Source organism: Dipodomys merriami, unplaced genomic scaffold (assembly GCF_024711535.1).
Source record: "Dipodomys merriami isolate MVZ:Mamm:240054 unplaced genomic scaffold, mDipMer1.0.p SCAF_19, whole genome shotgun sequence".
NCBI classification, from domain to species: domain Eukaryota; kingdom Metazoa; phylum Chordata; class Mammalia; order Rodentia; family Heteromyidae; genus Dipodomys; species Dipodomys merriami.
In genome coordinates, this window is record NW_027203270.1 from 26,234,004 (window position 1) to 26,249,900 (window position 15,897).

The 15,897-nt window shown below is 46.6% G+C and overlaps 1 protein-coding gene across 2 annotated transcripts in view; it reads left to right on the forward strand.

Annotated features, from left to right (window-relative positions):
• LOC138830992 (signal transducer and activator of transcription 5B) overlaps positions 1-15,897 on the forward strand; it is a 78,474-nt gene that overhangs the window by 48,401 nt on the left and 14,176 nt on the right. The window contains exons 2-12 of one of the 2 annotated variants that reach the window (XM_070028015.1): positions 579-716; positions 5,816-5,972; positions 7,507-7,596; positions 8,311-8,485; positions 11,269-11,399; positions 11,649-11,800; positions 12,230-12,385; positions 12,768-12,947; positions 13,263-13,350; positions 13,432-13,554; positions 15,168-15,260. In XM_070028015.1, coding sequence (XP_069884116.1) covers positions 589-716; positions 5,816-5,972; positions 7,507-7,596; positions 8,311-8,485; positions 11,269-11,399; positions 11,649-11,800; positions 12,230-12,385; positions 12,768-12,947; positions 13,263-13,350; positions 13,432-13,554; positions 15,168-15,260 — 1,473 coding nt within the window. In that variant the 5' untranslated portion in view covers positions 579-588. Of the gene's footprint in view, positions 1-578; positions 717-5,815; positions 5,973-7,506; positions 7,597-8,310; positions 8,486-11,268; positions 11,400-11,648; positions 11,801-12,229; positions 12,386-12,767; positions 12,948-13,262; positions 13,351-13,431; positions 13,555-15,167; positions 15,261-15,897 lie in introns of those variants that run through there. The other variant, XM_070028016.1, reaches the window with a different exon arrangement.

Genomic DNA, 15,897 nt, shown 5'->3' on the forward strand with positions numbered 1-15,897 from the left:
ACAGAAAAAGCTGGAAGTGGAAGTGATACTGTGGCTCAAGTGGTAGAGTACTACTAGCCTTGAGCAAAAGAAGCTTGGGGACAGCGCCTAGGCCCTGAGTTCAAGCCCCAGGACTGGCAAAAAAGAATACTAATCTTTAGTTTATCCAAAGGAATAATGTCATTTATATCTCTGTGTGTGTGTATATGTATGTGTGTGTATATGTGTGTGTATGTGTTTGTATGTGTATGTATGAGTATGTGCCAGTACTGGGGCTTGAACTCAGGACTTCATATTCTTGCTTGGCTTTTCACTCAAGGCTAGTGCTCTACCACTTGAGCCACAGCTCCATGTCCAGCTTTTTGGTGGTTAATTAGTGATAAGAGTCTTGTGGACTTTTCTGCACAGGCTGGCTTTGAACCTTGATCCTTAGATCTCAGCCTCCTGCATAGCTAGGATTATAGGTACAAACCACCAGTGCCCAGCTTATTGTTTACTTTTAAACTGTGAATGTTTACTTTAATGGGTTGGGGGGGAGGAATAGTTTAAAAACAAAAAAGAAAAGATATTCAAAGCATGGTTGTTTGTTTACCTACCAGATTGTGAACAATGGCCATGTGGATACAAGCTCAGCAGCTGCAAGGAGATGCCCTTCATCAGATGCAAGCCTTGTATGGCCAGCACTTCCCCATCGAGGTGCGGCATTATTTATCCCAGTGGATTGAAAGCCAGGCCTGGTAGGTGAACAAAGCTTTTATATCCCATTATGTAAAGCACGAGAATAATGAACTTGATTAGAAAGATGTTGTGATGAAGACCTGAAAAGCCATGTGTTTTATTTGATCCAGGACAAGGTATTTAACTCTGTCTTACATTGAGGGGGATAAAATAACTCTTCGAGCCCTTGGGCTTCTTTTTCTTTGTATTATTATATCTAAGTAGCTGTAGAAAGGAGTTTCAGTCTAACATATCAGTTTATGAGAACAATGTATGGTGGCCAGTCCCACCCCTTCCATCATTCTGCGCCATCTCTGCCAATCTCATTCATCTCCTTAACTCTTGGGATTTTTAAAAGCAGATTTTGTTAATAGTAAATACTGGCTAAAAGCATTAAACAGGAACCAACAACTATGTTTTGAATGCCTACAGGATGCCAGGCAAGCATTGTTGTAGAGGGACAACATTTTGTTGGTGATGAAAGTTAAAGCTCTGGCCCTGAGCTAATAATGGCTTGCGCCTATAATCCCCGCTACTCAGGAGGCTGAGATCTGAGGATTGAAGTTCAAAGCCAGTCTGGGTTGGAAAGTCCATGAGACTCTTATTTCCAATTAACCACTAGAAAACTGGAAGTAGCACTATGGCTCAAAGTGGTAGAGTGCTACCGTTGAGCGAAAAAGCTCAGAGATACCACCCTGATTTCAAGCCCTATGACCAGCTCAAAAAAACAGTGTGTAATAGAACAGATGAGGTATGAATATTTGTCTGATTTAATTATAACCTGGGTAAAATATTTCGCATTTATTAATAAGCTTTCATCCTATAAAATAATTAAAATTAAATATTTTAGTAGCTCCATAGCCACTGAGTTACACCCCCGGCTCTTTAGTGTCTAAACTGATAACATTATTATACAGACAACGTTATTTTACATTTTTATACACAAGACGCAGGTTGTCCTCAGCTTTGCCTGGGGCCTGGGAGCTTGCTGGCTGTTTCCAGACTGTCAATCTGATATATTCATTAGATATGCCAGGTTTCCACTGTAGTAATTAGGGATCCTCCTTGACCATCCCAGGAGAAGCCAGCCTTGAGGCTACTGTGTGAAAGAGGGCTGTATCCCCATCATCAGTGAGGTTGCTTTGGAATAATTGCAATTGCTTGTTAGCAGATTTTGTTCAGAAACCAGCAAGGTGCCAAAAGAACACAATTTACTAGGCAATTAAAAAGCAATCCTGAGAGGGAAAGAGGGAACAACTGACACTATGCAAAAGGAAAGGAATGTACATATCACCCAATGTGGAAGAAATAACTGTATAGTCAAAGCCCATAGAACTCATAAACTTTATAGACCACGGTAAACAATTTGCCCCATGACGGTTAGAAGATGTTTGCGACTTTAACTAAGCATCACTACCCTACAATACTGTGAAATTTGTGAGCTTATGTAATCACCTCATCACAATAAAAAAAAAAACTGCAAATAAAGCAGTCCTGCCAGGCACTGGTAGCTTTCACTTGTTAATCCTAGCTACTCAGGAGGTTGAGATCTAAAGATTGTGGTTGAAAGCCAGGCCTGGCAGGAAAGTCAGTGAGACTCTTATCCCCAAATAATCATAGAAAACTGGAAATGAGGCTGTGGATCCAAGTGGTAGAGCACTAGCCTTGAGCAAAATAACTCAGGGACAGTGCCTGGGCCCTGAGTTCAAGCACCATGACCAATCCAAAAGAAAAGAAAAGAAAAGAAAACAGAAAAATCCATATTTCACTTAATTAAATGAAGAAAAAAAACATTGAAAGTTGAGAATGTCAAGTGTATCTTTTTTAGAGCTTTTCCGTTCCCTTTTCATTTTCTTTTTGGTTTAATGGTTTGGATGATTTAGGAAAACATTAGCAGGAAGTTTCTGTTGATTGTAAATTTCATTTAAGGACAGTAGTTGAGTATTTGTCTAGACTACACGAGGACCTGGGTTTGATCCCCCAGAACCAAATAAACAAAAATCCCCCAAAAGAATAAGAACAAATACTTATTTAGTTGGGGATTATGATACATGCTTGTAGTCCCAGCTAATCAGGAGGCTGAGGCAGGAAGATCTCTTAGGCCCAGAAATTCAAGACTATCCTGGGCAAAATAGAATGATCCTGTCTCTAAAACACTTTATTTAGATATTCTTTCCCTTGTCAATTTCTTACTGAATGAGTGTTAAAAAGGACTTGTGGAGCTGGGAAGGTGTCTCAGTGGTAGAGTGCTTGCCTCCCATGTATGAGGCCTTGGGTTCAATTCCTCACCTGGAAGTGCTCTGTGGCTTAAGTGGTAGAGCACAAACCTTGAGCTGAAGAGCTGAGGGACAGCGCCCAGGCCCAGAGTTCACACCCCACGACCAAAAAAAAAAAAAAAAAAAAAAAGGCCTTGTATTGTTATTAATGAAAACTTACATTTTAGGGGCTGGAAGGTGGCTCAGTGGTAGTGCTTGCCTTGCATGCATGAGGCCCTGGGTTTGATTCCTCAGCACCACATAAGCAGAAAAAGCCAGAAGTAGTGCTATGGCTCAAGTGGTAGAGTGCTAGCCTTAAGCTGAAGAACTGAGGGACAGTACCCAGGCTCAGAGTTCAAGCTGCACGTTTGACCAAAAAAAAAAAAAATAAGAAAAAGAAAACCTAACTTTTAGGCAGTTTTGGTTTTTCTTTTCTTCTTTTTCTTCTTTTTTTTTTTTTTTTCTTTTGTCAGTCCTGGAGCTTGAACTCTGGGACTGGGCGCTGTCCCTCAGTTCTTCAGCTTAAGGCTAGCACTCTACCACTTGAGCCACAGCACCACTTCCGGTTTTCTGGTGGTTTATTGGAGATAAGAGTTTCACGGCTTTTCTTGCCCAGGCTGACTTTGAACCGTGATCCTCAGATCTCAGCCTCCTGAGTAGTTAAGATTACAGGCAGGAGCCACCGGCACTCGACTGAATTTTTGTTTTTCTTAATGAGAAATCAATTTTCTTGTTGAAGCTGTCTATGCAGTCTCTTTCTTCAACAGGAATTAAGTTTTCAAGTTAAGAACTAGACTTCAGTGAATTCTGCTTAGAGACTGGGCCATCTTAGGAATGAGTTCCCCAGACAGCAAAAAACCCTTTTAGGCTTTTGTTTAATATGTATTTTATTTAAAACTTAAAACATGCATATTTAAATTTTAGCATTCCTCCCTGCCTTCTCCAAGTACAGATTTGCATACAATGTACAGTCTCAGTATGTTAGTGCACCTGTTTGTGCCTCTGGTTGAAATTAATTGCTAACTTCAGAGATTTGGAGATGACAGCCTTTTAGCTAGTAGATCTCTTGTTTGGCTCCAGACCCAGTCAGTAGTAATTGGCTGTTATTTCAGTCTGACAGCTGCTTAGTTTCTTCAGTATGCTAAGTAATTCACTATTGCCCAGTAGTAATGTGTTGCCTAAGTTGTGGGACAAAAGAAAGGAAAAAAAGATAGGGAGATAGGTGATCCAGTCCAGTTACCAGTTGAATGTCTTTAATAAGGTCTGTAGACTGGTTTCATTTGTTCACTAGAAGAGTTAACATTGCCTCCAGTCCCAGAGTGGCAACTAATGGCATATAAGCACCTCACCTGTGTCAATGCCTTGACGTCTCATTCTCAAGGCTTAGAGAGGTACTATTGCTTCACCTGTCTCTACTTACAAAGTACTTCTTGTGAGAAGAGCAACAAAAGCATGCTTGAGACTGGGTGAGGCTGGAAAGGACATGTAGAACAGTCTTGACCTTGTGCTCCCTTCACACCCTTGAAAAATAATCATAAATGAGAAATTATCAGAGGCCTTATTTCCTTGAGCATCCACAAAGCACATTCTCTTCCCTTCATTTCTAGGAGTGTTAGCTCAAAACCAGCTAGAACAGGAAGGAGAAGGGAGAGTGCATGTTTTAAAACAAAACAGAGGGGCTGGGAAGGTGGCTCAGTGGTAGAGCGCTTGCCTTGCATGCCTGAGGCCCTGGGTTCGAAAAAAAGAAAAAAAGCCAGAAGTGGCGCTGTGGCTCAAGTGGTAGAGTGCTAGCCTTGAGCTGAAGAGCTGAGGGACAGCGCCCAGGCCCAGAGTTCAGGCCCCACAACCGGACCCAAAAAAAAACAACAAAAAACAAAATAAAACAAAACAGAAAAGAGATATGAAAATATACTATACAATCCAACTAGGGAATCTAAGCGATTACAAATAATGTAGATATCTTGTGAATTTGTGTTGAGCTATCTCAAAATGTTTGCAATGAGCATGAAGGAGAAATCATGTGCCTTGTTGGGCATAGCACTGAGGAGGTAGATGCAGGAGCTTTGTGAGTTTGAGACCAGCCTGGGCAACATAGGCAGACCATGTCTCAGAAAGATAAAAAAAAGAAATCACTTTTGCTGGGCACTGGTAGCTCAGGCCTATATTACTAGCTACCCAGGAGGCTGAGATCTGAGGATTGCAGTTTGAAGCAAACCACGGGAAGGAAAGCCCATGAGACTCTTATCTACAATGAACCACCAAAAAGCTGGAAGTAGCACTGTGGCTCAAGTGGTAAAAACACCAGCCAAGGAGGGGTTGGAGGTGCCAATGAACAAAGTCAGCAGGTATAGATTACCAAGTTCTGGTCTCAGATCTTAAAAAAACAAAAAAGCCAGGTGTCAGTGGCTCACACCGAGCCACTCAGGAGGTCGAGATCTGAGGATCACAGTTCAAAGCCTGCCCAGGCAGGAACATCTGTGAGACTCTTATCTCCAATTAACCACCAGAAAACCAGAAAGGGCACTGTGGTGCAAAGTAGTAGAGTGCTATCTTTGAGCAAAAAGAGCTCAGGGACAGCTCTCAGGCCTCGAGTTAACCACCACAACCAACCCAAACACAAAACAAAAGAACACCAGCTAAGGGACAGTGCCCAGGCTCTGAGTTCAAGCCCCAGTACTGGAACTCACACATACACACACAAGCATTTTTGGATTGGGGATATATGGCTCAATTGTAGGGTATTTGCCTAGCATGCATGAGACTTGGGTTTGAACACCAGCAACTAGAAAGAAAGAGATGCAGACTGCATTTGTGCAGGCCCATGTGCATGTATGTGTACAGATTATGTAATTTTTTTCCCCTAGGGACTCAATAGATCTTGATAATCCACAGGAGAACATTAAGGCCACCCAGCTCCTGGAGGGCCTGGTGCAGGAGCTGCAGAAGAAGGCGGAGCACCAGGTGGGGGAAGATGGGTTTTTGCTGAAGATCAAGCTGGGACACTATGCCACACAGCTGAAGGTGGGTATGAAGGCTGGGTCATACTTAACCCTCTCTAGGAAGGCTTTTTCCTTCACTGAGTACTTCCTGTAGAGACTCATTCTCCCCTTTAACCCAGCATTGTGGAGTTACGTGTTATTATTGAGTTGTATACACATCCCAGGTTCTAGTTGTTTTGGTTTTTCATTAGCAGCTTAAACAAAACTCTTGTTTGAAATAATTTCAAACTTAGAGAAAGCTGCAAGAATAATACCAAGAATATCAAGCAAGGTATGGTGGCGCATGCCTGTGATTCCAGCATGTGGGAAGCTGAGGCAAGAAGATCCCAAATATGAGGCCAACCTGAATTACATAGCAAGACTATGAAACAAAAAGGGAAAAAGAAGATACATATAATTCCTGCATATGCATATTGCATCTAGTTATTGAGTCTTTGTAATTTGTATTAATCAGAAAACATTTTGGTGTTTTTTTTTTTTGTTTGTTTGTTTTTTGGGTCCAGTCGTGGGGCCTAAACTCTGGGCCTGGGCGCTGTCCCTCAGCTCTTCAGCTCAAGGCTAGCATTCTACCACTTGAGCCACAGCACCACTTCCGGTTTTTTTCTTTTTGCTTATGTGGTGCTGAGGAATCGAACCCAGGGCCTCAGGCATGCAAGGCAAGCGCTCTACCACTGAGCCATCTTCCCAGCCCCAATAATAATGCATGTTTTTTATTTTTTCTTAAATGCATTTTGGGAAGGAATGGTACTAGAATTTTAACTCAGGGATTTATTTTTTTTATTTATTTTTTGGGGTCCAGTTATGGGGCCTGAACTCTGGGCCTGGGCGCTGTCCCTCAGCTCTTCAGCTTAAGGCTAGCGCCCTACCACTTGAGCCACAGCGCCACTTCCGGCTTTTTTCTTTTTGCTTATGTGGTACTGAGGCATCGAACCCAGGGCCTCATGCATGCAAGGCAAGCGCTCTACCACTGAGCCGCCTTCCCAGCCCTCCTTTTTATTTTTTTTAAGATGAGATGTTCTATGTTGCCCAGACTGGCCTCCACTTCTGGGTTCAAGCAATCCCCCTGCCATAACCTCCCAAGTAGCTGGGACTACAGGTACATATCACCATTTTCAGTCTACCCCCTACCTTTCAGTGGTATAGTGTTATTCATTTGGAGGAACATTGGGCATCCCAGGCAGAATTCTAACTAAGTGACCCCTTCGGGGCGTCCTGTCCAAGTATACATGGCACCCGTCCTCCTCTCTTGGTGATAGTAATTTTTATTGTTCAGTCAAAGAAAATTTTGGTTTCCTGTTTCTCATCTGGTGCAGCCTTAAAAAAATTATTTATCTCATTTCTAAGAACATTGCTGAAGACTTGAGGCATATTAAAATGCAAGAACTAATTTTACTATAATTGGATTTTTCTATATTGCACTTTTCCTGTTCCTATTGAAGTTGCATGCTGCCCATGAATCTATCCTTTTTGCCCCATGGGCATTCCCTGAGCTGAGGCAAGGCAGCGCTCATGGTGTGGCATAGAAGGAAGTGAGCTCTGCTCTTACATTCTTTCAGAACACGTATGATCGCTGCCCCATGGAACTGGTCCGCTGCATCCGGCACATTCTGTACAACGAACAGAGGCTGGTCCGAGAAGCCAACAATGTGAGTGTCCCTGGGTCTGGGGAGAGGACTCTGGGAGCCTTTCCTTACTCCTCTCTCTAGATCAGCCTTGTCAGGCTAACTTGGGGTGCACCTATTGGTATCTCTTTAGAGATTTGGTTTTAACTTATGCCATTCAGGTATGATGGCATAGGGAAGAGTTCTTCATACTCTTTGAGCCAGGTCACTTAAATGGCTGGATCCACGTGGGCCCTGTATATGCCCACCTCATGACTTCAGTTGGCAGCCTGTGGATGCCCATGAGAAGTCTGGTTTCTTCCATGGTAGAAGCAAGTTATTCTACTGCAAGATGGTCTTGAATGAGGGACACAGATGGTGTTTCCCCATGTGTCCCCATCATGAGCACAGTGAATGGCTCTGGGTCAGTGAACAGATATGGAATGTGGCTCATCAATATTGGAAAGAAGACCAGGTGACAGCTGGGACACGTTGAGGAAATTGGACCATGTTGGGTGTACTCGGGTGGTGGCTGGTTCTGAAACAGAAGTTTCCACTCTGTAGGGGCTGTGTTCTGTATGGACTCCTGCTTCTGTTTTCCTTTCCCATCCTGGATCTCACAGATAGAGTTTAATCACCCCAAACTTGGCTTTTGGGGTCTTAGCCCAAAGTAAGACTGGCACTGGCTTTTTCTGGGCATTAAGTCCAAAGGCTCACTCCCACACTGATGCCCTGACTCTCCCCTGGCCCCCTCCCCAGGGCAACTCTCCAGCTGGAAGTCTTGCTGACGCCATGTCTCAGAAGCACCTTCAGATCAACCAGACCTTTGAGGAGCTGCGACTGGTCACGCAGGACACAGAGAACGAGCTGAAGAAGCTGCAGCAGACCCAAGAGTATTTCATCATCCAGTACCAGGAGAGCCTGAGGATCCAAGGTGAGACCAGGCGAGAGAGCCGTGTGTCCTGAGGGTCAGAGAGAGGACTAGGAGACTGCTCCTGTCGTTGGCATTGAAGACAGCGCTGGGACAGGCTGGCTGGGAAAGAAAATTCCTGTTTTGGGGGAAGAAGCCACAACTTAAACAGCATGAGACATAGTGTTTGTAAACAGTGAGTATTTTTATAAATGCAGCCTTACTGCAGTGTTAAGTAGGAAATATAAAATCACACATTTAGTTGGTTGGCTCACACCTATAATTCTAGCTACTCAAGAAGCTGAGATCTGAGGATTGAGGTTTGCAGCCAGCCTGGGCAGACAAATCCAAAGGACTCTTTATTTCCAATTAAGCACAATAAAGCCAGCAATAGAGGCATGGGTCAAGTGGTAGAGCACCAGTGGTGAATGAATGAATCTAAGGCACTGAGTTCAAGCTCTAGCTAGTAGCAGTAAAAATTTAAAAAAAAAAAAAAAAATCACAGGTAGCCTGGTGCCAGTGGCTCATGCCTATATTCCTAGCTACTCAGGAGTCAGAGATCTGAGGATCAAGGTTCAAAGCCAGTCTGGATAAGAAAGTTCATCAGACTCCAATTAACTACTATCTCCAATTAACTACTATCTCCAATTAATTACTCTAAAACAGGCTAGAAGTAGAATTGTGGCTTAAGTGGTAGAGCACTAGCCTTGAGCAAAAAAGCTCTGGGAAGCCGGGCGCTGGTGGCTCACGCCTGTAATCCTAGCTACTCAGGAGGCTGAGATCTGAGGATCGCGGTTCAAAGCCAGCCCGGGCAGGAGAGACTGTGAGACTCCTATCTCCAATAAACCACCAGAAAACCGGAAGTGGCGCTGTAGCTCAAGTGGTAGAGCGCTTGCCTTGAGCTGAAGAGCTGAGGGACAGCACCCAGGCCCAGAGTTCAAGCCCCACGGCCGACAAAAAAAAAAAAAAAAAAAAGCTCTGGGACAGTGCCCAGACCCTGAGTTCAAGCCCCAGGACAAACACAAAAAACAACAACAAAAAGAAATCACTTGCTAACATGCCAGAGGCCTTGGATTTGATTCCCAGCATTGAAAAAAAATTTTTTAAGGCTTTTTAAGAAGGGGTGTTATAAAGGCCAAGAGGCTATGTTTGCTGTAACTGTTGTTTAATGTTCTGTGTAGTTGTTGGAGACATCATCTGTGACTGTGTACACTCATGAAACTCAGTCAGTCATTGTAGACAAAGCTCCCAAGCCTGTTACACAACTGCTTGCTTACTGGGACACAGAACTTCAGGACCTATGGTGAGGATGTTGAGCTCTCCAGCGCCCCCTCTTGACATTGTAGAAGGCGGGCAGTTTGATTTTAAATTTCTTTTCCATGCTCACATGCCCAACTCAGAATCTCAGAGGAGCCCTGGATCACCAGCCACCCTGCAGCCTTGTATGCCCATAGTGTGTGTCTTCCAAGAGCCTGTGTGAGCTTGATCACAGAGCTGTATTATCAACAGTATTTATTGAGATCTGGTCTTCCCAGATGAGAAATCTTTGAGAAGGAGCTATGTCTTTTATCTCTATCCCCCAAGGCACAGCACAGTGACTGACACAAGGCAAATGTTGAGTCAGTGTTGACAGGATGGTTCTAGCATCTTCCATCTGAAAAGGACAGCCTCTTCCTGCACTGGGAACAGGAGATTTCAGCATTGACAGTGACAGGGTTTATGATCTTGGACACAGGTTTTTGTTACCTGGGTGGGTTTGGGTTTGGATTCTGGCTGGGGTTGGCATACACCATGTGTGTGCTGTCAGGCTGTCCCCTTTGTCCAGCTCACAATTACAAACATGGATCAGGGCTGGGGATGTGGCTCAGTGTCAGAGCACTTGCCTGGCATGCACAAGAATCATGGGGCCATCCCCAGCACTGTAAACAAGCCCAACAAAACACAGACTATGGATCTGTTTGTACAAGGGCAGGGCATGCTCGACCAGTGGTGACTCTGGGCTGCCCTGGCCTCCTTCCCATATTGCCTGCAAATGGCCAGTTGAGACCTAAGAGGGTCATGTGGGCTCAGGGGTTGGGCTGGCCACTCACTCCCTGAGGAGGGGACAAGGGCAGGATTGCAGAGAGCACTGTGAGGATTGCCTGCTGTGTTCTGAGTCTGAACAAGACTCCAGCTACTCAGGCACATGGGAGCTGCATTTCTGAGCCACAGTTGTGGGCTCTTCCTGTCTGTCTGGCATTGCTTTCCTCCATGCCTGGGGTATGAGACTGGGGTCAGTGTGACATGGTACCCAGAGGCCAGCCAGGCACTCCAGAGAGAAGTGTCAGGACACCCATGGTCTTGATTCTCTGTGTCAGGCTGCCTGGGCTGCTTGAAGGCTGTGGGGAGGAGCAATGGTCCCAGTGCTAGAGACATTGTTGGGGGGGGGACGGGGGAGAGGTGCCAGGATTCCCCAACTTCACACATGGGGGCAGTGAGGCCCAGGAAAGAGGGGTTTCCTTGAGTTCCCCCAGCTCTTAAATGGCAGGCACACTTGTACCTGGGTCATTTGGCACCAGGCTGTGCTGTGTGGGGCAGATTCCTCTCAGCCTTGTGTGTCCACTGCCCAGAGGGCAGCAGGGATGGTGGCAGGGCCCCGAGGCTTCCATCGCAGGAGCCCTTCATCTTTGGGCTCTGGTTGCTGCGCGATGCGGCTTGCCACAGATGGGTGACCCAGAGGGTCGCTCCAGAACAGTTGAGTGCGCATCCTGGGGGCTCCCTGCCGGCACCGGGAGCTGATGGTGGTGGGTGTTCTGTCCGTCCTCTAGCTCAGTTTGCCCAGCTGGCCCAGCTGAATCCCCAGGAGCGCCTGAGCCGGGAGACAGCGCTGCAGCAGAAGCAGGTGTCCCTGGAGGCCTGGCTGCAGCGCGAGGCACAGACCCTACAGCAGTACCGCGTGGTGAGTGGGGCCTGTGACCCTGGGCTCCCGGGAGGGAGCCCCTCAACCTGAGTCCTTGGGGACCAGAGAGAGGATGGGAGCAGGAGCCAGGAGAGCAGGAGGCCTGCCTGTCTTCCCAGGGGGGCTTGTGAGACAGAGTCAGGCCTGAGAGCAAACAGCCTCCTGGGCCTGGCTGCGGGGCGAGGCCTGCAGGGCTGGAGCATGGGAGGCCAACGGGGGCCGCTGTCCCCTCTCCCCCCCCCCCACCAGGAGCTGGCTGAGAAGCACCAGAAGACCCTGCAGCTGCTGAGGAAGCAGCAGACAGTCATCCTGGACGATGAGCTGATCCAGTGGAAGCGGCGGCAGCAGCTGGCCGGGAATGGGGGTCCCCCCGAGGGCAGCCTGGACGTGCTGCAGTCCTGGTAAGGCTGAGGGAGGCGCCAGGGTGGGCAGGGCAGGGTGCCAGCTGCCTCTGCTGCCTCCGGAGCAGCAGGCTTCCACTGTCTGTGGCAGCGCAGCGCACGGGGGTCCTGGTTCCTGCAAGACTTTGGTCCCTGTCCAGTGCCACCTCCCCCTCAAGGATGAGTCCTATCTTGGGGAGTGGGGAAGGGCTTGGGTGTGCAGTGACTCAGGCTGGTTTTGAAAAGCCAGAACAGCCCCTCCTGTGCAGCTCTCTACTTCTAGAAGGCAGACTCTGCTTCCCAGCAGCTCACAGGAGAGTGGTGAATGAAGGCTCCTTGTTGGCTGGGTCTAGCTTCCAGGGTGGAGCTTTGTTGTGGGTCTCCCAGCCCCTGGTGAGACTTGCAGGAGAAGCCATTGTCGAAGCCCCGTGGGCCTTGGGTGTCTTGCAGGTGTGAGAAGTTGGCTGAGATCATCTGGCAGAACCGGCAGCAGATCCGCAGGGCAGAGCACCTCTGTCAGCAGCTGCCCATCCCCGGGCCGGTGGAGGAGATGCTGGCTGAGGTCAACGCCACCATCACAGACATCATCTCAGCCCTGGTGACCAGGTGACTGCTGCCTCACAGCCAGGTCCACCGGGGCAGGGTAGATCCATGGGTGGACAGGTGGAGGCCCAGGTGCTGTCTAGACAGGGACCTCCCTCAGTCCTGCTCTCTCCCCACACCCCACCCTGGATGTCCCTAGTTACTCTGGCTGCTTGGGGATTCCCTCATCCAGAGTCTGTTGCTGGGAGCTGCCCCCAAACTCAGTCTACCCTCCCTGACCATGGGAGGGGGACAGGGGAAGGAACCCTGGGAACAGACACAGCTCCATGTGTCTCTCTCCTGCAGAGGCCAATGGGAAGCCCCTCCCCTCCCCTCCAGGAGACTCCCTGCCCTTTCCCCTGAGCCAGCCCCTGGTCATCCATGTGGCCACTTGTGTCCCCTGCAGCACGTTCATCATCGAGAAGCAACCCCCTCAGGTCCTGAAGACCCAGACCAAGTTTGCAGCCACCGTGCGCCTGCTGGTGGGTGGGAAGCTGAACGTGCACATGAACCCACCGCAGGTGAAGGCCACCATCATCAGTGAGCAGCAGGCCAAGTCCCTGCTCAAGAACGAGAACACACGCAAGTGAGTGTGCTGCAGCTCATCTCTCCTGGGGGCTGTCCTTTCCCCCAGTGATCTAATAGTCATTCTGCCTCGTCTCTCAGTTCCTGTTCTTTCTTCTGGCTTCTTCTGTATGTTAGAATAAGCATAAGAGCTTCAATTTCATAGGGATACATTCAAGGAAATGACTTGGTGCTTCATTTTGACGCCATTAACCTTACCTCAGAAGGAGCCACATGTTTAGCAGCCTTCTTTATTTCCTCTTACCCCAAATATGTTTTGTGCCCCTGTGTTCTGTGACCCGCATGGATTTGTAGCTGGTCTCTCTCTGGCTTACAGTGATTACAGTGGTGAGATCTTGAACAACTGCTGCGTTATGGAATATCACCAGGCCACAGGCACCCTCAGCGCCCACTTCAGAAACATGGTGAGCATGGGAGAGGAGGAAGAATGCGTTCTCCCTCCATGTTGGAGGGATTCATCTTCTCATGTTCCTCCTCCTTTGCAGTCCCTGAAACGAATTAAGAGGTCTGACCGCCGTGGGGCAGAGTCAGTGACAGAAGAAAAATTCACAATCCTGTTTGAATCACAGTTCAGTGTTGGAGGAAATGAGCTGGTTTTTCAAGTCAAGGTAAAGCCCTCCCACAGCCTGTATATGTGTGCAATTTTGTGTCTGAGTGCATGTTTGTGTTGGTGTTTGTGTGTCTCCTGCTGATGTCACAAAAGATGTATTGTGATCATATACCATCTTTTTTAAAAATCTTACTAAACCGAAAATGAGGATACCGAGAGCTGTTATCCCCTCGATATATTCTCTGTCTCTCTCTGTCTCTCTGTCTCTGTCTGTCTGTCTGTCTGTCTGTCTGTCTCTCTCTCTCTCTCTCTCTCTCTCTCTCTCTCTCTTTGCCAGAACTGGGCCTTGAATTCAGTGCCTGGGCACTGTCCCTAAGCTTCTGTTGCTCAAGGCTAACACTCTACCACTTGAGCCACAGCGCCTCTTGTGGCTTTTTCTGTTTATGTGGTACTGAGGAATCAAACCCGGGGTTTCATGCATGCTAGGCAAGCACTCTACCACTAAACCACATTCCCAGTCCCTCCCAGATTCTCTTAATACATAAACAAACAATAGCTGGAGAGATAGGAAAAAATGATTCATGGGAAACATTACTCCCCATAAACTTAAGAAAAGGTTGTGTGCATGTTTTAAACATTTCTTCCTTGCTATTATTTCTATGTCTTTAGTTTCTCCTCTCTTTTTTTTTTTTTTTTGTAACTTTGAGAAGGTTACTCTATCCTTGAGAAATATCTAAGCAATACTGCCCGGAAAATATCTAAGATTTCTTTAATCAGATATGGTGATGCATACCTGTAATCACAGCATTCAGGAGACTGAGGCAGGAGGAATGAGAGTTTGAGCCCAGCCTGTAGAAGACCCTGCTTCAAAAGTAACAATATTGGACCAGGTACTGGTGGTTCAAATAGCTGTAATCCTAGCTACTCAAGAGACTGATATCTGAGGATCCTGGTTTGAAGCCAACCCAGGCAGGAAAGTCCATGAGACTTTTATCTCCAATGAACCACCAAAAAGCCAGAAATGGAGTTGTGGCTAAAGTGGTAGAACACTAGCCTTGATTACAAAGACTCAGGGGTAGCACCTAGCTTCTGAGTTCAAGCTTCAAGGCCAGCATAAAAATAAGAATTAGAGCCAGGCACAGGTGGCTCACACTTGTAATCCTCGCTACTCAGGAGGCTGAGATCTGAGGATCACAGCCAGCGCAGGTAGGAAAGTGTGTAAGACTCTTATCTCCAATAAACCACCAGAAAACTAGAAGTGGTGCTATGGCTCAAGTGATAGAGTGCTAGCCTTGAGCTGAAGAGCTAAGGGAGAGTGCCCAGGCCCAGAGTTAAGCACCACAGCCACCAAAAAATACAATAGAAAATTTTTAAATTAAAATTTAAAAAGTAATAATATTGGGTTAGAATTTTGGCTCAAGTGGTAGAGCACCTGCCTAGCAAGTGCAGTAGCACAATAAAATAAAACAAAGTGATAATAATGATAATAAAATACTTAACATTTCTAAGATTATGCTAGAGTGAAACATCTAGCTGTTCCTTAAGCTGTTCACATTCTATGTCTGAGGGTCCCACTTACTAACACTTGAACCAAAGTGTTACCCTTATCTGGATGAAGGAAGAAGAGAAGTTGAGGCTGTGGGTTCTCAGTTCTTCTCCTGTGTCTTTTAGACCCTGTCACTCCCAGTGGTGGTGATTGTTCATGGAAGCCAGGACAACAATGCCACTGCTACCGTTCTCTGGGACAATGCTTTCGCAGAGCCCGTAAGTGGATTCCTTGAGCCTATGGGTCTCAAGATCTTGGTACTGTTGTCATAAATCTCCTCCGTGTATTACTCCCTCTTGTGGTGCCTTTGTGGTACCCTGAGTGAGACTCCTGAGTTTCCTTCTAAAGGTTTAGCTGAGAAGTCCATCCATATCATCTTCCTTCCAATATAATGAAGATGACATCCAGTGTCGTTCCCAAGTTTCAGATTCTGTGATTTTTCCCAGGTCTCTCATGAACATTAAGTTGCTTTGCCTATAGGAACAGATATAAATTTTATAGGTTTGATGCACCAAACACTACCTGAATACCACTATACTGCTCAGTGAGCACAGCTCAAAGGCACAGCTTGGTGGGTTACATGTTTCCAATAGAAATCAGGCCATAAAACCCTGATAATTAGACTATGACAATAAGAGATTATCGATATTGTCCCATCATCCTCCTTAGAGGATATATTTCATTACAAAGGCAAGATTCCTATGAGACTCTACTGTGCTTGGGCTGCAGGCCCTGAGTTTTGACCTTTAATACAGATGTCTCCCTTCATCTTATCCTGATAAACCTTCTGGGTCAAATTGCCATGAACCTCTCTGATCTCCTTCCTTGTTGCCCACAGATCCCTGTTTAACCTTG